Source organism: Astyanax mexicanus, chromosome 15, assembly GCF_023375975.1.
Source record: "Astyanax mexicanus isolate ESR-SI-001 chromosome 15, AstMex3_surface, whole genome shotgun sequence".
NCBI classification, from domain to species: Eukaryota; Metazoa; Chordata; class Actinopteri; order Characiformes; family Acestrorhamphidae; genus Astyanax; species Astyanax mexicanus.
The window spans coordinates 22,210,859-22,233,373 of record NC_064422.1 but is presented as its reverse complement, the minus strand read 5'-3'; the positions used below and the strand labels follow the sequence as shown (position 1 = coordinate 22,233,373).

At 37.7% G+C, this 22,515-nt stretch overlaps 1 protein-coding gene across 37 annotated transcripts in view; it reads left to right on the top strand.

The window, feature by feature from the left end:
- Positions 1 to 12,263, top strand: part of ank3b (ankyrin 3b) — a 177,924-nt gene extending 165,661 nt beyond the window's left edge. For 31 of the 37 annotated variants that reach the window (XM_049464977.1, XM_049464979.1, XM_049464970.1 and 28 more), the window contains 9 exons: positions 209 to 340; positions 877 to 1,020; positions 2,849 to 3,500; positions 3,647 to 3,863; positions 5,526 to 5,612; positions 6,298 to 6,381; positions 7,526 to 7,657; positions 8,075 to 8,159; positions 10,925 to 12,263. In XM_049464977.1, the coding sequence (XP_049320934.1) occupies positions 209 to 340; positions 877 to 1,020; positions 2,849 to 3,500; positions 3,647 to 3,863; positions 5,526 to 5,612; positions 6,298 to 6,381; positions 7,526 to 7,657; positions 8,075 to 8,140 (1,514 nt within the window). In that variant the 3' untranslated portion in view covers positions 8,141 to 8,159; positions 10,925 to 12,263. The remainder of the gene's footprint in view (positions 1 to 208; positions 341 to 876; positions 1,021 to 2,848; positions 3,501 to 3,646; positions 3,864 to 5,525; positions 5,613 to 6,297; positions 6,382 to 7,525; positions 7,658 to 8,074; positions 8,160 to 10,924) is intronic. The other 6 variants (XM_049464984.1, XM_049464983.1, XM_049464968.1 and 3 more) reach the window with 6 other exon arrangements.
- Positions 12,264 to 22,515: the final 10,252 nt, after the last annotated feature.

Here is a 22,515-nt window from a genome sequence, read left to right as displayed (position 1 = left end):
AGTGAGAGCACTGTTTACTGTAGCGTGCCTTTGTTTTGGTTGAATATTACGACAGGTTTTGTCTGTTACTGCATGCTCAGCACGGCCCTGGCTGTGAACAGTAGGGAGTGCCATCTGCAGTCTCCCGACCTGCCTGCACTGCAGTATTGCGCACATGTATCTGGGAGAGAGAGAGAGAGACTGCTAATCTATTTTTAATGTGTTGCAGAGCTGGCCAGGGAAATGGATTTCTCAGTTGACGAGATAAATCACATCCGTGTGGAGAACCCCAACTCCCTGACAACTCAGAGTTTCATGCTCTTAAAGAAATGGGTTAACAGAGATGGTAAAAATGCTACAAGTAAGTATCCCCTGTTGCCTTGTTTCCTCGATAATGGGTAGTGAGGTGTGTTAAATACTCGAGCAGGACTATTTAGCCTGTCCGTATTGATCGACGCCCAGACCTCTAACCTCACATCTTATGAGAGAAGCTAAATCACTGATTTCAAATTAGTGCAAAAGGGTTATTATGTGGCTATTATGTTTATTAATGTCACATTACTCAGCTCACATAGATGATACACTGCTTTGTTGTAGACTGTGGGCTGATGTGAGCCTTCTCTATGTCTGGGGAATTTTAGCACGGTAGCACATATTCAGTGTTGTTACTACAGTACATGGGCAAAAGGGATGGATGGGGATGCGTACTACTTAGTGCACCATCTATTGGAGATGTGAAAGAACTGTAGAATTCTACTGTCTTCCAGTCAGCAAAACAAAAAAACAAAAAAAACCTACTGCCATATTATTGCTACGGACAGAATAAATTGAAGCTTCAGTCTAACATGCTACTCTCTGTGTTCTTTTTTTGTTTGTTTTTTTTGTCTCCTATTTTAGCGGATGTCTTAACTGCAGCGCTGACAAAGATCAATCGGATGGATATTGTGACATTGCTGGAAGGGCCAATATTTGACTATGGTAACATTTCAGGCACAAGGTGTTTTGCAGATGATAACGCAGTTTTCCGGGATCAGACTGATGGTAAAGTTTAGCCCCATCTAGCTGACCTCTATTTCTCCTTTTGTTTCTTTCTTTGATCTTTCTAGAAGTAGAAAATCATAAAGGCTAAACACTTATTGCTCTAAATTCAAATCCAAAATTCCAATCTTTTTCTTCTTTTGAAACTTCGAAATTCGTTCTCAAGGTATTGATTAGATTTTTGGATCCTCCAATTTTAGCTGCCAGTTATTCATCCTGGTGTGGCTTATTGTACCAGCGATGGGCAGTGTGATTCTATTGTGTGTTTAACTGTATGGATTGATTGTATATGTTTGTAAAGCAATAAGGCATGCAGCTATGAATATCATAAGCCTTTGACAATCAAAACGTAAGCCCATCTCAATAAAATATATATAATATAAAGATGTGAGAGCATAACTAGCTACAATATTTTTTTTCCTACACGATATATACGGTTGTCTGGACTCTTTTTACCATATCTATTATAGCCATAACTTGATAACACAAGATGGGCTTAAGGTTTGGTTTGTGCTTTATTCTTGATATAAACTATATGTTTATATGATTTTATTGCAGCATTCTATGCTAAACATAGTTGCCAAAACATCTGCAGCATTCTCAGCACCACTCTCACTGTGTGAACCTTTTAATAATACAATAGAGCATGGTCGCTTTGGACTCTCTTTTCCACAAGAATACAGTAATACTACAGCTTTCTCTCACCCAGCTGTTCTGAGAGCATGGCATAAGTGGAATGTCTGCTTTGTTGATGCCTGTAGTGGAGCTGCATAGTTCTCTATAGAGTCCCAGCCTCTGAACCTTCCTGCTAGAGCATCTCTTTCTGCAAAACCAGACCTGCTGCTCTTTCTAGCCCTTTCTAGGCCGCTCGTTCCCACAGCAGCGCCTCTGCCTTCCTACCACTGTCATCATGCTGTGGGGTGCCACTTTAGCATTGATGCTACTGCCTCCTCTCTCTCTCTCTCGCTCTCACTCTCATTTATCCACTATCTAACTGTGCTAAATCTAGTGCCTGTAGCTGCACTAACAATAATGCTAACTCCAGCTGCAGCGCCTTACTCCTTACTGCTAGCTCGGCTCGAACATTGCTAACGTTGCATCATCAGGTTCTTTATACTCATATTCATTATTCATCAGTAACCCTGCATTATCATCTTCATTGTCAAGTCATGTTTCTGATTTTCTTTCCTCCATTCTCTGCACCCTAGTGTCTTTGATTGTTCCCGATATCCTTTATCCTACTTTTACCAGTTCTTTATCTACTGCATCCGTCTCTGTGTTATCTGTTCCTCCATGTTCCAGTCATGTTTCTTTGTGTGTTGACTCTGTTTCATCCATTCCCTTTCATTTACATCAGGACCCTTCTGTTCCTGAACTTTACATTTAAAGTTTAACATGTAAACAGATTGAAATAACTTGTGGAAACAGGCTTTATAACTGATTAATGGTCTGCCGCATACCGAATGGCTGAAATAATAGATAAATTCATTTGGATAATTGGTTAACTTATCTTTTCCACATTGAATACTTGTAAGTATAAGCATTTTCAGTGATTATTTAAGGATTATTATTCAGTAATTACTATATAAATGGTTTGGTACTGTGAAACTAACATTTCTAATAGTAAATAGTGCAATTGTGAAGGAAATTTCAGAAAAGGCCACATAAGGGTCCTTCCATTTCACTTTTAATTTCATTTCATTCTCCTGTTCCATGATTTGTTAAACCACCCTGTTGTTGTTTGTGCCTCCATCTCCATCTTCCATCTGTTGCTCTGGTAGTGGCATTGTGCATTGTGTCCACCTCAGTCCCACTGTGTTGTGTCACTCAGGTTACCACAGCATCGATCTGGAGCTGCAGAGCCCCACAGAGTTGAACTATGAGCCCCCCACCCCTCTCCGACAGGATGATTTCTTTAGCGAGGACGGTAGTGTAGTCTCTCCCGGTAGATCCCCTATCAGACCCAGTGAACTGTCCCTGCCCGCCACCTCCATGGACGCAGCCTCCTCCTCCAATGCGACCCCCCCTACCGTTGTAGCCGAGGACACCCACCTGGGAGGTAGAGAGTCCTGCAGTCGAGAGGAAGACATGGCAGTCGGCTCTGAGTCTATGGCGTTCTTGGGAGCCCAGGAGAGTGAGGAAGCATTCAAAGACTCAGAGGTGTTCACCCAACCCGCAGTACCTCAACCAGAGGTCTGTGAGCCGAGAGAGGGTGAGAGCGGCTGGTCTGGTTTTGACGAAGGAGAAGAAGAGCTGACCCAGGAGAAGCTCAAGTCTCTTCTGGAGGACATTAAGCGGGAGGAAGGCTTTGAGGATGTGGAGATAACAGACGAAAGAGTGCAGGAGATTCTGTCTCAAGTGGAGCAGGCAGAAAAGGAGTTGTCATCTTCATTCACAGGTTTGCAAAGCGAGCTGGCCAGCACTGAAAAGGAGACGTCGGTTTCAGGTCAAGGACTGCGCACCGATGCACAGAAAGAGAGCAGGTGTGCCTTCTTACCTGTCTTGATTTACCTAATCGATAACATATGTAGATGAGCAGCTCCTATTGATATCCATTAGCAGTTGGCTCTGGTCAGAAGGTCAGGTGCCGGTGAACAGTGTACTGACATAACCTTCACTCTCTCTTTAGCCAAAAGCCCACATCCTCCTCCCCTGAACTGCAAGCCGAGAAGCAGAACGGAGAGCATCCTCAGCACCAGGCCCAAGCTGGCTCACTGCCCGAGGACCAGGAGCCAACCACCAAGTTGAAGAGCAAAGTAGCAAAGGATTCTGGGAAGGAGGAAGTGAGCAGAGAGGCAGCAGTGGACAGCACTAAAGAGGAGAGCACAGCAGAACCTAAAGCTCAGGTACTGTATTTTAAAATCTTAGAATTTTATTTCATTTAAAACCAGCAGGGTTTAGTTTGTCCTGGAACAAGCTGGATCGTAATCGTAATCCAACAACACCTGTAGTTTGCTTCTCTGGTTCAGATCAGTTGATGAATTTGCTTACTTCTAGCGTTTCCCCCCTCTGTTTGGTTTGGTTTCACACAGGCATAATTCAGTTTGTTTTAACTGGACCAAATAGTGCTGGTGTGAAAATGCCCTAACATAAATGTTAAATGCATGTATGTAAATATCGGTGTCAAAAACAATAATAATATTTACTAGTATGACTAAAGATTAAAACATGCTTACTGTATGTCTACATTGTTATACACCAGTTAATGATAACATTTAGACCACTGATGTTGGGAAATGTGGTGAATAACATTGATGATCTGGTTACAATGATACTGGTCAAAGGATTTGATATATATATATATAATCTCACACACTTTGGCATGGGTTAAATTGTGATGTCTGGGTCAGAGCATCACCACAACATCAGGCAGGTCTTGTGTGTAATTTTGTGTTACTAAGAGTGTTTAAATAAAAAGCAACAGGGTTCTGGGCGCTTAGACACCATCAAAAAAGATACAAAACGTCTGGACTAATAAACTAAGCAAATTAAATGTTTGACTGAACCGTTATTTTACATACAGCAATCCTAGACCTGGTTTACACCTGGTTACTTTATGTGATTAATATCTGGATTTTAGCCACATGCATTTAGACAAACGCATCTCCAGTTAGTTAAACTGAAATATGATTGCGGTCTGAGTCAGAATATATGAGTTGTATGCTTGTTACACAGCAGCCAGCTGTTTATTTGTTCAGCCTCCCCCTGTGCCGCGCCCACAGCTTTACACGTCATTGTGCATTTTTTCATTTTTAGGGGGAAAAGGCAGCGGTTTCTGTAGTGCATGCTGGTAATAATTGATTAACTTAACAATAGCATTCTACACAAGAAGTTTCTTTGCACCTCAAACATGTCAATCACTCTTAAAGTGATCAGATCTGGAGTGCTTTGGGGAAACTGGGCCCAAAGTGACATGTTTTATGTACTGTCAGTTTAAAGTTTTTTAGAAAAAAGGTTTTAGGTAAGAATATGGTGCAACATTTTTGCAAGTGCATTATTAAGTAATGTCAGTTAAAAATGACCAAGAAAAGATTTGTTGTTTCTACGAAAAAAATACGATGCAACATTTTTGCAACCTTATTATTAAGTAATGTTAGTTTAAGATCTTAAGTAAAAATGACCAGAAATGTTTCTTTGGTTTTACGTAAAAACATAGTGCAACATTTTTGCAAGCATATTATTAAGTAATGTCATTTTAAGATTTTTTGTGTAAATTACAAAAAAAGATTTGTGGGAAAGACTTAAAAACAAGCTTTTAAAAAACGTTGCATTATTGTTTTTAGGTAAAACTAGCACATCATTTTTTACAGTGCAGATCTGTTTGAAAAGTGTCTTGGGTGAGTTTATTCTTTATATTTTTTTATGTGGCTTGGACTTATCCAGATATAATCCTGATACTCAAGATGAATAAAGTTACCAGGTTGTTTATAGCTCTGTTTGGTTGCTAAATGAACCCATGTCAGAAATAAGAGTCCTGGGACTGCTGAAATGTACTAAACTGCTTTCAGCAGGGAGCACATAAAGACAATGACTCCAGCTCGGATGGGGAACACACAGTCACTACCAGGGTGTATCGGCGAAGGGTGATTTTGAAGGTATCTAGCGGTGCTAGTGCTGAGTGTGCTGTGGTGTGTCTTTGTGTGTGTTGTGCCTTTATATATGGGCATGGAGTGATCGCTTCTCTGCAACAACACCTCTGTGCCGACTGTTGCTTAGTAGATACCTCTTCTCTGCGTTTGTTATCTTTCATGTCTTCCTTTTTATCCCCTATTGTCTTTCATCTTTCTGTACTATAGTGAATGTGACCCGTGGTCAGTGAAATCTTTTGACTGTTGATCTGAGTGACTTTCTCTAATTTAAACAGTTCCTTCTTAGTTTTCTTAGCTTATATGCCTTTGCTACATGTGGAACTTAAGTGGTTGCATTGTAACTGTTGCATTTGACTCTCAGATGACGGTGTGATGACAGAGTGCCATTGGTGCTTTCCATCACTGTTTTTTTCACTGACTCTAATTCAAGTATTTTATTTGATGTATTGAAATAGGCCATATTTAAAGTTTTTTTTTTTCAAATCTGAATTTGGAGACTAATAACAATGTACCAGTACCAGTGATGGAAATTACCAGTGGAAATTTCAGCAGATCAATTGATGCTTGATCCTCTGATGCTTCTGGAAGCTGTTTGAGACTTCCATAAGGAGTGTGAGTGTGTGGATATTAGTGTTTTGTTTGTGTGTGATTACTCAGGTGAGTGAGTCTCTTTGTACATCTCCCTCTATAGGGTGATCAGGCCAAAAACATTCCTGGCGAGTCAGTGACAGAGGAGCAGTTCACAGATGAAGATGGAAACGTTGTTACCAGAAAAGTAACCTTACACCCCTCCCAAAATGTCTATACCCATCCTTACACTCCATCCATACAAAATAACCCACTGATACAGGCACAGTGATTGGATTAATTAGCCACTGGTGCTGTAGAAATTGACAACAAATCAGTATGTGTCCCAAGCCATTTATTTTTGTTTTGCATTGCACAAAGACCTCCCGTTTTTTAAGTCATACAAACCTAGGTGGGAAACTTCTTGTAGCTTTAGGTAAGTCATTGTGTAACACCTCATTGTAAAACCTCATTACCCCTTACTATAACTGGATTATACAACTTGGTATAATTCTCTAATACTCTCATCTCAGTCATTTATGCATTTATGCTCTTATCTCTTGTGACTAGCTGACTATAATTTACAGAGGTCCTATAATAAAGTTAGATTATTTCAACTCTTCTTGTTAAAATAATTACAAATATGCAAATGTACAAATAGGAATTTCAGTTTCACTGTCTCAGTCAGATCCACAGCCACAGACAGGAGTCAGTAAAACTGTTTTATGGGCTTCAAACAACTGAACTAGTTAAATAAAGCCACACTGACAGTGACTTAACCTATAGATCCATAGCCATTTAACCCTTTCAGACCCTGCATCCATTACAATGGACATCGTGTATTTCTTTTGTTCCACATAACAGTAATTGACCATGTTGTCCATCAGAATAGATCATGAACCAGCCAATGAACAAGCAAATAAAACAGTAGCTTAGCCCCGCTTACTGCACTAGAAAAAAACAGCAATGATTTTTAAATCATAGTTTAGGCATGTTTTTTCAAATAAAAACACTAAAATATTTTATTTTATTGGTTTTAATTTTATATAGAGTTTGTATTAGAATATTAGTCTTCCTTTTTGTGCATTACTTTATTACATTACTTAATTTTTCCATCAATTCAGGTCTGACAATTTTAACCTTTATTTTTTTTAACTCTACACTGAAAACACTTTAAAAAAAAACATTCAAACACATTCAACACAAATAATCCCAACCCCACACAGAAGCCTATCACAAGATTAGATACCTGGTACCTGATAGCAAAGTGCCGGGTCAGCATCCACCTATCGTCACGTGTGGGAGAGTGTGAGATTAGTGGTGTGTTGCGTGATATTTGCCCCCTCTCTCAGGTAATCCGGAAAGTGGTGCGGCGAGTGGCCGGGACTGAAGAGAAGAGCGGAAAGAAGAAGAGGAGCAGGCGCTCCAGACAGGCCTCTAGGGCTGAGGAAGAGGAGGAAGGGCCCTCTAGGGAGCATCCTGAGGTCGGCAACGTGTGCGGCTCAGGCTTCTTGCCTCCTGCTTGGGCTGAGAGTGTCTATGTTTGTTTGTTTGTTTGTGCAACTGGCACACTGCGGCCAATGCTGCTGATGTTGAGATGCAGCGGTTTATATGCAGAAGCGTGCTTGTTTCACGAGTGGCCATCTGATGGCGTTCCATTTAACAAATTTAGTCAACTAGTGGCCTTGACTTGTCAGGGCAGCCTTTGCTGAGTGCTGTGCCTGCTTGATTAAATCAATGAGTGTGTTTCCCAGGTTTCTCTTGCTCTTCAGGACAGAATTGTACTTTGTTTCCAGCAGGACATTTCTTGGACGACCACAAATTGAGTGATTTGTTGAATGATGGGATCATTCCAGCAGTTTCTCTGTCTAAATTAAGTTCTCTCTTTTTTTCTGCTTCAGGTCGGAGAAGGAGCCAAGGGAAAGAAGAAAGAAGGGAGACAAAAGGAGAAAAAGGGTCAATCATAACAGCCGCTTGTTAAACATGGTACGTAAATGTCTGTATACAGATTAGAAGACTTCAACAAAACTATATTTTGGCAACTTGGCACTAAATACAGCATCAGACATTTTCAAAGAAGCATTTAAGGAAGCCTGATGCAATCTCAGTCCTGTAGACTCCTGTAGGTTTTAAAATACATTGACAAGTCAAAAGTGTTACCTCAGGGGACAGCTAGGTAAGGCCCACATTTGTATAAGTTTTGAGGTGTTATATTATGAGTGAGGTTAAACAATGGCTAATGTGCTCATGGCAAGAATACATGAATTATCAGAGTTCCATTTCTGAAGTTGTGCAGGCATTTAACATTCCTCAAGTGTCACATGAAGCATAGAAGGATAGACCATGACCACCCACAGTGGACGGTACAGTGTGTGGTAATGATCATAACTGGCAATGTCCAGCCAGAATTATCTATGAAAACAGACAACTTACTCACAAGTGAATCACATTCACAATCAGCACAGAACAGTGCAGGGTTCCTTACCTCCCAGTAGACATGGCACATGTCACAGGACAATATTAAACTCCCTTAACTATTAATAATATATTTGAGTAAGATGAATACTGTTGTTTTATTCTATAAATTACGGACAACATTTAAAATACTGTATTTAGAGCATTTATTTGCAGACCATTGTAAACAGCTAAAATAACAAAAAGATGCAGTGTTTTGGTTTTTTTTTAATCATAGTTTTAATGCATCTTGGCATGTTCTCCTCCACCAGTCTTACACACTGCTTTTGGATAAATGCATGCCACTTCTAGTGTGAAAATTCAAGCAGTTCAGTTTGGTTTGATGGCTTGTGATCATCCATCTCCCTCTTGATTATATTCCAGAGGTTTTCAATTTAGTAAAATCAAAGAAACAAATAATTTTTAAGTGGTCTCCTGTTTTTTTTTCAGAGCTTTATATAACTGCTAATGTTTTGATTGTTTCAATACATTATGATTAAAACAAGTGAACTTTTATTCTAATAAAATAAGGCAATTTAGATATTGCTAGATATAAATCATTTTAAATGTCTAGAAATAAGTTAAATATTCTTATAATATTCTCACATACACAATATCTTAAAATATTCTTATAACAATCTAAAATATATATTAATTAGATTGAGGATGATTTTACTTACGAAAATCACTGTTTGCAGCTCAGATCCTGGAATAGACAGCAGTTTCTGGAGTGTTCCAGTTCTAATTAGCCTGTTATGAACAATCTCTAGCTGAGGTAATGGAGGATTATGAGAATGTGGGGAAAAATAGACAAACATGCAGGTCAGTGCTGCTACTTGACCAGAGCGGGGAATATATATATTTTTTAAGAAAATATTAAGACAGTTTTTGAGCAGACTTAGGTGCTGACAAAGTGCCCTGAGGATCACAAGTTAAGATCTCTTGACATGCTGCATTGGCATCAGCAGCCAGAGCCCAAGAGAGTACAATTGGCCATGCTCTCTCTGTGTTAATAGATGCTGCTTTCTCCCCCATTATTCTAATTGTGCTGCCAGCCGGCACAGGCACCTGTTGGCTGATGTAACAGAGCTGGGTACCTGGCGTTGTCCTTCAAATGCACTGGCTGCCTAGTGATGCTGCATTGGTGGCAGTTGGAAAGGAGGCAGTGGCTAACTTCATATGTATTGGAGGATTGGGTATTATTTTTTGAAAGCTTCAGTTGTATAAGAGGCAGTTAGTTAATTGGCAAAACTCTAAGATGAAAGCAATACTTTAAGGAAAGCTATTATCTGCAGTCCCCATCTAAGATCTTTTCTAATCAGTTTATCATTAAAATAAATCAGAGATGCTAGAAGAACTGAACAAATCCATACAGTGGCTTTTGTTCACAGATAAATCAGCGATCAAACCTCTCTGTATTTCTATATGTTTGTATTTGTTTTAGTCTTTGTATTGTTTTTACAAAAACACATTACCGTATTTTTCTGAATAAAAGATGCACTGTCAATGCATGTCTATTTTCTGGGCTATTTTCACACATTAGGCACACCAGGTTATAAGGAGCATTAAGCAACACAATTAAGAATGCATACTTGAAATGAACAAGAGTGTCGCCATGTTTCTCTTCTAATTCAGCAGGTCTTGCTGCTGGGGGCGCCTAAGTAAACAAAACTGTAATTTATAAAAAAACGTTTCTTTTAAACTCAAATGAGCACTGGGATTAATCTACAAAGATTTTACTGAAAACTGTTTATTTAAGTGAGTAAAGCGCTTCTGTTTATTTACAGTAAGCTTAGAATTTCAGTGTTTTGTCGAAGGGTGAGTGCTATCCGCAGTTACCAGCAATAGTTAGCCATGGTTAGCATTGCTAGCCAGCTGCGGTAAAAGCTAGTAAATGCCACCCGATAGCAGTAGTGTTTCTGTAACTCAGGGCACTATTAGCTAGCAGTTTGTCCCATGTAGCTTGTTTTAAGAAGGTAAATGCAGACTACAGTCTGATATACTTACTAAATCTGAACGGTAAAAAAAAGAGCTAGCACTGTGGTTAGTGGCTAATGCTAATGCCGCTGCACTTAGCCTCAGTCCTGGAGAAACTTGACTGAAACTCCTTTATAATGCTGCACTTCAGTGGAGTGACTTTACTGCTCCTTACAACCTGACCGGTAGAATTATTATAAGGTGTACTGATGATTTTTGAGAAAATTAAAGAATTGAAATGTGCCTTATAGTAAAAAAATATGCTAGTTGCAATTTTAAACCATTTTTGTAAATGAACCTTTATGTTTTCTTCTTTACAGATGTGCACTTGTTTCGTAATTGTTTTCCTGGGAATGAGATCACTGGAAACGCAATGGCAGAAGATCAGTGAACGGGGAATCGTGTGCAGCTTTCACATAAACGCATGGTTTTCTGGAAGAGGACCTTTTTTGATTTCGCATGAGCATGAAAAAAAAAAAAACTCATTCTTTCAGTCAGTGGCGCAGGACATCCGGACGGTGCCGCGAGACCGCTGGTGGTGCGAAGCTTCTTCTGCGCTAAATGGAGGAGAAGTGCTGGCGATCAGACAAACACTGGTGGCGCCCAAGCAATTCCGTGACCAAAGATGGTAAAAAAAAAAGAGCATCGTGGACTGACAGAAAGCTAGGGACACTTTTTTTAATCACCTTCTCCACTCGCCTTACATTTTCTTCTTCTCGGACCCATAGCGTCAAGCTGTATAATGCTGTTTTTGGAGATCTTGTACATAAATCAGAACTGTATAAATTCTAATGATACGTACACAATTGTGAATGCACTGGCAAGAGAGATTTGAGAATGAATGGAATGGAATGAAATGCTGATGCTGATTTCGACTTTTAGGAAACGCTTGGGTGTAACTTCACATGTATTTGTGTAATTATTTACAGAAAAACTGTTTTTACATGAAAACAGGCTTGCTTGATTTTAACAGCAGAACGTTTATTTTGAATTTACTGCACCTCTCAATAATGACGGCGAACATGGGCGTAGCTCTAGTTCTGTTTTGAAGTTTCCTCAGAGTACCAATATTTTGATGCATGTGATTCACCTTATTTCTGATTTCTTTTTAAGCCACATAACCAGAGAAGTGAACAACTTTCAGGCTGTGTGCACACTCATAGCCCTGCTGTTTGTCACTAACCTTGTTTTCTAATCACACCACTGCACTGTCAGACTCACACAGAGGGAATGGACACGATTCATGTATTGCTTTGTAAGGATTCACTGTGTCCCCACACGCAGCTAAAGGTTTCCTATGCTATGCAGTCACAGACGGGCCCGGAGCAGGAGAGATCGGGCGATTGTATCATGTCGACTGGCTCGCTGTAAACGTTTAACTGTTCTTATATGTATTGGCTCTGAGATGTAAAGGTCTTTCCCTAAGCCAATTATTTGTAATCATTCTAGCAGTGTTTAAATAAGTTTCAAGGCTGCTGTGGTCTCAATGGGGCATTTTTCTTTGGGGTTTGGTGAAATCTTTCCTTATGTTGAGAACTCAGAAGAGATCTCCTTCAGGCATTCATTGATCGATCCAATAACAAACGTATGACACACCATACACTGGATGATTGAATTAATTATTTAAGCTTAAAATAAATTGTGTTCAAACTCTCAGAAGGTGTGTTTTTATACTGTGGAACTGTGGAATTGAACCAATTTTTGGGGGGAATGTTGAATGAGTTTGTTAAAACATTTATATGTGAGTCTCATGAAACTACAAATGGACTATAGTATGCTGAAAAAATGCTGTAATGTAATTTACAATTTAAAAGCCCTATTCAAACGGGATTAGCTTCTCAGGGGAACGTCTGTAAAAAATATTTTACACTTCTACTTGGTGATAAAACACTTTCATCTGGACTGCAATTGAAAAAACAGGAGGATCAGTGAGTTTTTGGCTTTTTGGGTCACATGACATTGTGTTCAGTAGCTCCTCCATTTCCACTCTCTGTTGTGTTTAGGTGGATCTCCATGGAAACGCGCACCTAAAGTGTAACTACAGAGTGTGGCAGTGGACAAATAACTATTTTATTAAATGCGAGGAGACGAAACGCAGAGATGTCCAGACGTGACTAAAATTACCGTAGGACATGGAGTTCACTGAAAAACAGTATGTAATTCAGCCTGTAGAAAACACGTACATGGCGGTTCCGGACAGGAATAAAATCACAGAGGACCCTCCATAAAAGAGAAAATTACCTCAGGACCCCCTGAAAACCTGATCCCGTCCTGATAGGGCTAAAGAGCTTTTTCTGGTCACAGGTCTTATTTCTTAGGCTAATTACTTTATTTTTTACATTTTATAGCAAAAAAAAATATTTTAGGGAATCTGACCAGATGCTTGCAGCTGTAAAACATTTGTTCAGGTTTATGTAAAACAGGCAGTGTTACAATAACCATTAAGGGCATAGGCCAAAGGGCAAGAACATAAGTATGTAACAAAACTATCGCGTGAGGACAAAAGGCTAACCAAATAAGTTCTTGATTGAACTGGTGTTCACTACCTGGGTGACCTTTGCAACGTCCAGTAGAGGGATCCTGGGACTCCGGTCTAGGACAGCCTCTAGGACATGCTGCAGGACAGGACAGATGGCATACGAGGAACTCCCCTACCAAGCTAGGATCCAACACATCAGCTAGAGGTACTGTAGAACCCCACATCTGCATCTGGAGTTCAGCAGCCTGTGGACAGCATAGACCAGAGGGCCATCATCCATGACAAACGGAGGAGGAAGAGGCTTGGCATCAGGTGTGATTTTATCAAGCAGACCACACAGGACTATGGGCTTACACACACAGACATGAAGAGAACAAGATATTGGGGAATTAAATATTCAAGATATTGTGGCTATTGTGACAAATCATGGTGATTGTTGTGAAAGTACAGACATAAAATCATTTTTAAATTCTGATTCTTACGTTCACATCGCTTATTAAATTATGCGTGGTATGCAGAGTGTCAAACTAACTGAAATACTGAATATTTCTGTAAATGTTTAACATTGTGTCCCCTGGCCTCTAAAACACAAAATGAACTAAAAATCTCCCTTTAAAAGAAAGGGGTTTCTGCTGTTAGTCATGCAGTAGGCAAATTAATAAATGGGAAAATAAATTTACGAAAGTAATTTGCTAATGTTAATTTACTAATATATGTTGTCACTATGACACACGGCAAAACTGCCGCACTTTAAAACTTTACCTGTACTGTGTCTGACTGCCCACCAGATGTCGCTGGTGGGTGATCATTTTAACAGCGTCACAAGATCGGACAAAACAATTAGTTAATTTGATTCGATCTCCCAAAAGCCTCACTTTTGCGTCACTATTTTTTTGTTTTTACCAAGTGGATTTGGTGTCATTTAATGTTTTAATCTCTGTGCGTATTTGGATCTGGCAGTTATATTTAGGTGCGTTCTATTGTTCTTTATTTCCCTCTATAAAAGCAGTGTTCTTTGTCTTGGAGTTCAGTGTCTTATTGTTAGTGTGTGTTTTACTGTTCCACACAAAAGGTAACATGTGACATCACTGTTTTATTCGTCAACTCGTCCAGAAAGGTGTTCTGATGATATGTGCTACGCTGCTATATGTGCTACTTAGCTGCACTGCGCATGCGCCTATACACTTTTTGTTTTCCTTTTTTTTGCTGCAATATAGCTCAATGCTGTTTTTAGTTGCGGGATAAAAAAAGGTGTTTAAAGTGGATAAAAGTTGCAATACAAACTAAAAATACTTTATTACATTATTTTTTTTACATTGTCTGATACAGTGATTTAGCTATGCTATTCAAATATGCTTTATGTATATAGTTCTTACGGGGGCATGTTCTAATATTGTGCTGTTAGCCTATCGAAACCCACCCGCTGTTTTATGACAGCAGTTTTAATTCTACCCACAGTGTGGTAGCACGGTTTGAAACGGTAGCACAATTCGACACAAAACCGGCCGCAGCTGAATACATCCCAATCAGTGCACTGAAAGCAGAGTTGCCAGGTTCGCGGTTTTCCCACCAAATTGGACTTGTTTGAAAATCGCGGGGGAAAATTCAGGGGTGTCGTGTGCGGGTTTTTTTTGCTAATTTAATAAATATTTTACCCTGGCCGCCAATCTTCCTTGGAAATTTGATTACAACAATAAACCCCAGGATAACACAACGATATAAGGGAGGACAGCATTAAAATGAGAGAGAGAAAGAGGGAGAGAGGGCGCGCGAGAGCGATGGAGAGAGAAAGAGAGAGAAATCACAATGTAACCTCGTACTATCAAGCGCTGGATCAGCGCGGAGCAGGTTTGGATTTTAGAGCGTTTTGCTTGTGTTTAGGAATGTGCAGGAGTGTAGGGTGGTTCGACCTCTCCAGCTAGATTTTAAGGGAAAGACCGGTGGGCATAGCTAACCGGGACACAGTAGTGGTGGAGGGTGTTAACGCTGGCGACTTTACTCGGACAGGTAACATGTTGAACGTATTTAGGGAGGTCTGCGGGCAGGGTAACGTGACCCCCAATACAATCACAATCCTATGCAGGGGTGCAGCTACATACTTTTTGAGGTGCATGCAAACTATCGACTATTTCTAGATGCAGAATATCAGTTATGTAATATAAAAACAGCATTGGCAACCCCTGTTCTATAATTTATTAGTTTTATAATAGTTTTATCTAACTTACTTGTTATGATCCGTTCTATTGTAAATACAGCACCTGTCCTGCACGTGCGCCACCACGAAAAAAACATGCCTGTGTTTGGGAGGAAGTGACTGGAGGGTAGATGGGGAAGGAGTGTATGGGCACCTGATTAGTGCTGTGCTTCTGTTTTTTGATTTGTATTATCGGGGGCGTTGCCTGGGTATGTAAAAATCCGAGTCTCAGCTCAGTTAATGATATTAGTTTATTGGCTGATCATTTGGATCCGGTGGAAAATATAAACTTTTAGGGCAGAGACCAGGGTTACGAAACTCATTTAAACTAAGTATAGTACTACATATTTGCTACCCACAACATCCAGCTTCGAGCTAACTGGTTAGCTAAATACATTTTCGTTAATTATAGCTTACAGTAATCCTGTACACACACTTACACCTTCAAACTTATGTGAACACAAACGCACACAGACTTTATCATTGTTGGTCTCAGTTTGCCTTCATTAAATATTTTAGGGGTCACCTGACTGTTGTTTGTTACAGCTATTTTTTGTTTGTTTTATTATTAATTTATTTATTTAACTGAATATGTTAAAAATTATCCAAATATCCCATAAAGAATGTTAAAAAAATATGTCAAACGTATGTCAAAACATAGAAACTGTAGTTCCTCCTGTTTACCTTCCAAAAAATATAGCTTTTTTGCAGCATCACTGGACAGATGAACCATTTGTGGTCCTAACTATAGTCGTCTGTTAAGAAATAGCATCGTTTGTCTGAAGAATACCTTTTTGAATAAAAATGAATGAATTAATGAATAAATGAATTTAGGCTTTTATAGCACAAAATATATACACAAAATTTCTATGCACATTTATACTTAGCACTTTCTCTCTCTCTCTCTCTCTCTCTCTCTCTCTCTCTCTCTCTCTCTCTGTCTCTCTCTCTCTCTCTCTCTCTCTCTCTCTCTCTCACACACACGCGCACAGGTGAGAAGCGGCAGTCAATCACGCACAGCAAACTCTCAGTCGGAAACAACTGTCCACCTGGAGGATAGCATCGGGTACTGAGGACCTGATCCAGGTTAGGGTGCCAATCTATATCTGGGCACACACTCGTGCATACATTCACACACACATGCATACTTACACCCACACATACACACAGACACCAGGACAATTTAGAGCGTCCAATTTTTCTGGGCATTTTTTTGGTATGCAACGTCAGACCTCCATGTTTTTTTACCGCGGTCACGCCATCTGCACTTAGAAAACGCTCGGTCGCGCTATCCACACCGAAAACTGGAGTGCGCGTCTAAACCGTGTTTTACTGTAGCAGCGTGCACAGCGCACCCGGAGGAGCGGAGACTGGCGCTTCTCGTGCAGAGACTTAAAATGGAACAGAAACGAGTTTTACACCTAAATAAACATGATTTAACGAGGTCTAATCCACAAATATACACCAGAAAGACCACTTCTTATCTGTAGAACAGTGTAACGTTTTGAAAAGGTTTGGAGTGTTATTAAATAAGCAAATCAAATTGTTATAAAATCACAGCCCTAAATTCTTAAAGATCTTATTCTCATGTATCCCAGATATATGTTTGAAGTGATATTACTGTATCATTTTTGAGTAATTGAATACCAAAACTATCTATTCGGTTTTGTATAAAAGGGATTTTGGAGTGCTATAAAACCAAAAAAATCTAATTCTTCTTAAATCAGAACATGAAATCCTTAAATAATACCTTCCATACTATTAATGTCATGCATGTATACTGATTGTACAGTATCATTTTGGATTAATTGGATACCAAACTTGGAAAAATGTATATTCGGTTGTGCATAAACCACATTTCAGAGTCCTATAAAACCAGCAAATCAAATTGTTATCCAATGGCACTAACAAAGTCTTGAAGAACACATTCTATACTATTATTGACATGAGTATCAAGTGACATTACTGTATCATTTTGGAGTAATTGGATACCAAACTTAGGAAAAATTTTTATTCGATTGTGCAAAAACCTGATTTCAGAGTCCTATAAAACCAGCAAATCAAATTGTTATCCAATGGCACTGACAAAGTCTTGAAGAACACATTCTATACTATTATTGACATGAGTATCAAGTGATTTTACTGTATCATTTTGAAATAATTGGATACCAAACTTGGAAAAATGTCTATTTGGTTGTGCATAAACCAGATTTCGGAGTCCCATTAAACCAGCAAATCAAATTGTTATCCAATGGCACTAACAAAGTCTTGAAGAACACATTCTATACTATTATTGACATGAGTATCAAGTGATTTTACTGTATCATTTTGAAATAATTGGATACCAAACTTGGAAAAATGTCTATTCGGTTGTGCATAAACCACATTTCAGAGTCCCATAAAACCAGCACATCAAATTGTTATCCAATGGCACTAACAAAGTCTTGAAGAACACATGCTACACTATTATTGACATGAGTATCAAGTGATTTTACTGTATCATTTTGGAGTAATTGGATACCAAACTTGGAAAAAATGTCTATTCGGTTGTGCATAAACCAGATTTCGGAGTCCCATAAAACCAGCAAATCAAATTGTTATCCAATGGCACTAACAAAGTCTTGAAGAACACATGCTACACTATTATTGACATGAGTATCAAGTGATTTTACTGTATCATTTTGGAGTAATTGGATACCAAACTTGGAAAAAATGTCTATTTGGTTGTGCATAAACCACATTTCAGAGTCCTAGAAAACCAGCAAATCAAATTGTTATCCAATGGCACTAACAAAGTCTTGAAGAACACATTCTATACTATTATTGACATGAGTATCAAGTGATTTTACTGTATCATTTTGAAATAATTGGATACCAAACTTGGAAAAATGTCTATTTGGTTGTGCATAAACCAGATTTCGGAGTCCCATAAAACCAGTAAATCAAATTGTTATCTAATGGCACTAACAAAGTCTTGAAGAACACATTCTATACTATTATTGACATGAGTATCAAGTGATTTTACTGTATCATTTTGAAATAATTGGATACCAAACTTAGAAAAAATGTCTTTTCAGTTGTGTATAAACCAGATTTTAAGGTCGCATAAAACCAGCAAATCAAATTGTTATCCAATGCCACCAAGACAGTCTTGAAAAACACATTCTATATTATTAATAACATAAGTATCAAGTGATTTTACTTTACCATTTTGGAGTAATTAATTATCAAACATACGAAAAATGTTGATTCACTTCTGTATAAACCAGATTTCAGAGTCCTACAAACCATTAAATCAAATTGTTATCCAATGCCACTGATAAAGTCTTGAAAAGCACATTCTATACTATTATTGACATGAGTATCAAGTGATTTTACTCTATCATTTTGAAATAATTGGATACCAAACTTGGAAAAAATGTCTATTCGGTTGTGCATAAACCACATTTCAGAGTCCTATAAAACCAGCAAGTCAAATTGTTATCCAATGGCACTAACAAAGTCCTGAAGAACACATTCTATACTATTATTTTCATGAGTATCAAGTGATTTTACTGTATCAATTTGGAGTAATTGGATACCAAACTTGGAAAAAATGTCTATTCGGTTGTGCATAAACCACATTTCAGAGTCCTATAAAACCAGCAAATCAAATTGTTATCCAATGACACTAACAAAGTCTTGAAGAACACATGCTATACTATTATTGACAAGAGTATCAAGTGATTTTACTGTATCATTTTGGAGTAATTGGATACCAAACTTAGGAAAAATGTATATTCGGTTGTGCATAAACCACATTTCAGAGTCCTATAAAACCAGCAAATCAAATTGTTATCCAATGACACTAACAAAGTCTTGAAGAACACATGCTATAGTATTATTGACAAGAGTATCAAGTGATTTTACTGTATCATTTTGGAGTAATTGGATACCAAACTTAGGAAAAATGTATATTCGGTTGTGCAAAAACCTGATTTCGGAGTCCTATAAAACCAGCAAATCAAATTGTTATCCAATGACACTAACAAAGTCTTGAAGAACACATGCTATACTATTATTGACAAGAGTATCAAGTGATTTTACTGTATCATTTTGGAGTAATTGGATACCAAACTTAGGAAAAATGTATATTCGGTTGTGCAAAAACCTGATTTCGGAGTCCTATAAAACCAGCAAATCAAATTGTTATCCAATGTCACTAATAAAGTCTTGAAAAGCACATTTCATACTATTATTGACATGAGTAACAAATGATATTACTGTATCATTTTAGATTAATTGGATACCAAACTTGGAAAAATGTCTATTCGGTTGTGCATAAACCACATTTCAGAGTCCTATAAAACCAGCAAATCAAATTGTTATCCAATGGCACTAACAAAGTCTTGAAGAACACATTCCATACCATTAGTGACATGAGTAACAAGTGATATAACTGTTTAATTTTGGAATAATTGAATACCGAACATAGGAAAAATGTCTATTCGTTTGTGCATAAACCAAATCCTATAAAACCAGCAAATCAAATTGTTGTCTAATAAAACCAAAACAGTCTTGAAGAAAATATTCCAATCTACCAAGAACATTAGTCACAAGTGATATTACTGTGTCATTTTTGAGTAATTGGATAGCAAATTTAGAAAAAAAAATGCCTGTTCAGTTGTGCATAAACCAGATTTTGGAGTCCTATAAACCATCAAATCAAATTGTTATCCAATGGAACCAAGTCCTTCTTGATAAACACATTCCATACTAGTTTTATAGGACCCCGAAATCTGGTTTATTCACAACCGAATAGACATTTGGTATCCAATTAATCCAAAATTATACAGTAATATCACTTGTTACTCATGTCAATAATAGTATGGAATGTGTTCTGCAAGACTGTCTCAGTGGAATTGGATAAAAATTTGATTTGCTGGTTTTATGGGACCTTAAAATCTGGTTTATGCACAACCGAATAGACATTTATTCTAAGTTTGGTATCCAATTAATCCAAAATGATACAGTAATATCACTTGATACTCATGTCAATAATAGTATAGAATGTGTTCTTCAGGACTTTGTTAGTGACATTGGATAACAATTTGACTTGCTGGTTTTATAGGACTCCGAAATCTGGTTTATGAACAACCGAATATACATTTTTCCTAGGTTTGGTATCCAATTACTCCAAAATGATACAGTAATATCCTTTGTTCCTGACGTCACTAATAGTATGAAATGTCTTCTTTAAGGCTGTCTCAGTGGCATTGGATAACAATTTGATTTGCTGGTTTTATAGGACTCCCAAATCTAGTTTATGCACAACCAAATAGAATTTTTTCCTAAGTTTGGTATCCAATTACTCCAAAATGATACAGTAACATCCTTTGTTACTCACGTCACTAATAGTATGTAATGTGTTCTTCAAGAGTGTCTTAGTCACATTGGATAACAATTTGATTTGCTGGTTTTATAGGACTCCGAAATCTGGTTTATGAACAACCGAATATACATTTTTCCTAGGTTTGGTATCCAATTACTCCAAAATGAAACAATAATATTCTTTGTTACTCATGTCATGCATAGTATGAAATGTCTTCTTTAAGGCTGTCTCAGTGGCATTGGATAACAATTTGATTTGCTGGTTTTATAGGACTCCTAAATCTAGTTTATGCACAACCAAATAGAATTTTTTCCTAAGTTTGGTATCCAATTACTCCAAAATGATACAGTAATATCCTTTGTTACTCACGTCAATAATAGTATGTAATGTGTTCTTCAAGAGTGTCTCAGTCACATTGGATAACAATTTGATTTGCTGGTTTTATAGGACTCTGAAATGTGGTTTATGCACAACTGAATAGACATTTTTTCCAAGTTTGGTATCCAATTACTCCAAAATGATACAGTAAAATCACTTGATACTCATGTCATGCATAGTATGGAATGTCTTCTTTAAGGCTGTCTCGGTGGCATTGGATAACAATTTGACTTGCTGGTTTTATAGGACTCTGAAATCTGGTTTGTGCAAAAGTGAATTAACATTTTTCGTATGTTTGATATTTAATTACTCCAAAATGGTACAGTAAAATCACTTGATACATATGTTATTAATAGTATAGAATGTGTTTTCCAAGCCTTTGTTAGTGCCATTGGATAACAATTTGATTTGCTGGTTTTCTAGGACTCAGAAATCTGGTTTATGCACAATCGAATAAACATTTCTTCTAAGTTTGGTATTCAATTACTCCAAAATGATAAAGTAATATCACTTGATACTCATGTCAATAATAGTATAGAATGTGGTTTTCAAGATGTTATTAGTTGCATTGGATAACAATTTGATTTGCTGGTTTTATAGGACTCCAAAATGTGGTTTATCACAACTGAATAGACATTTTTCCTAAGTTTGGTATTCTATTACTCCAAAATAATACAGTAATATGACTTTTCACTCATGTCATTAATAGTATGACATGTGTTCTTCAAGACAGTCTTGGTGGCATTGGATAACAATTTGATTTGCTGGTTTTGTAGGACTCCGAAATCAGGTTTTTGCACAACCGAATAGACATTTATTCCTAAATTTGGTATCCAATTAATCCAAAATGATACAGTAATATCCTTTGTTACTCACGTCATTAATAGTAAGGAATGTATTTCTTAAGGTAGTCTTGGTAGCATTGGATAACAATTTGATTTGCAGGTTTTATAGGACCTTAAAATCTGGTTTATGCAAAAGAAAATAGACATTTTCCCTAAGCTTGGTATCCAATTACTCCAAAATGATACAGTAATATCCTTTGTTATTCATGTCCTTACTAGTATGGAATGTGTTCTTTAAGGCTGTCTTGGTGGCATTTGATAACAATTTGATTTACTGTTTTTTTAGGACTCTAAAAAATTATGCACAATCGAATAGACATTTTTCCTAAGTTTGGTATTCAATTACTCCAGAATGATACAGTAATATCATTTGTTACTCATGTCAATGATAGTATGGAATGTGATTTTCAAGAATGTCTTGGTGGCATTGGATAACAATTTAATTTGCTGGTTCTATGGGACCTTAAAATCTGGTTTATGCACAACCGAATAGACATTTTTCGCGTGTTAAATATTTTTTTAATATTTAACAAGTGATATTACTGTATAATTTTGGATTAATTGGATACCAAATGTCTATTCGGTCGTGAATAAACCAGATTTCGGGGTCCTATAAAACTAGTATGGAATGTGTTTATCAAGAA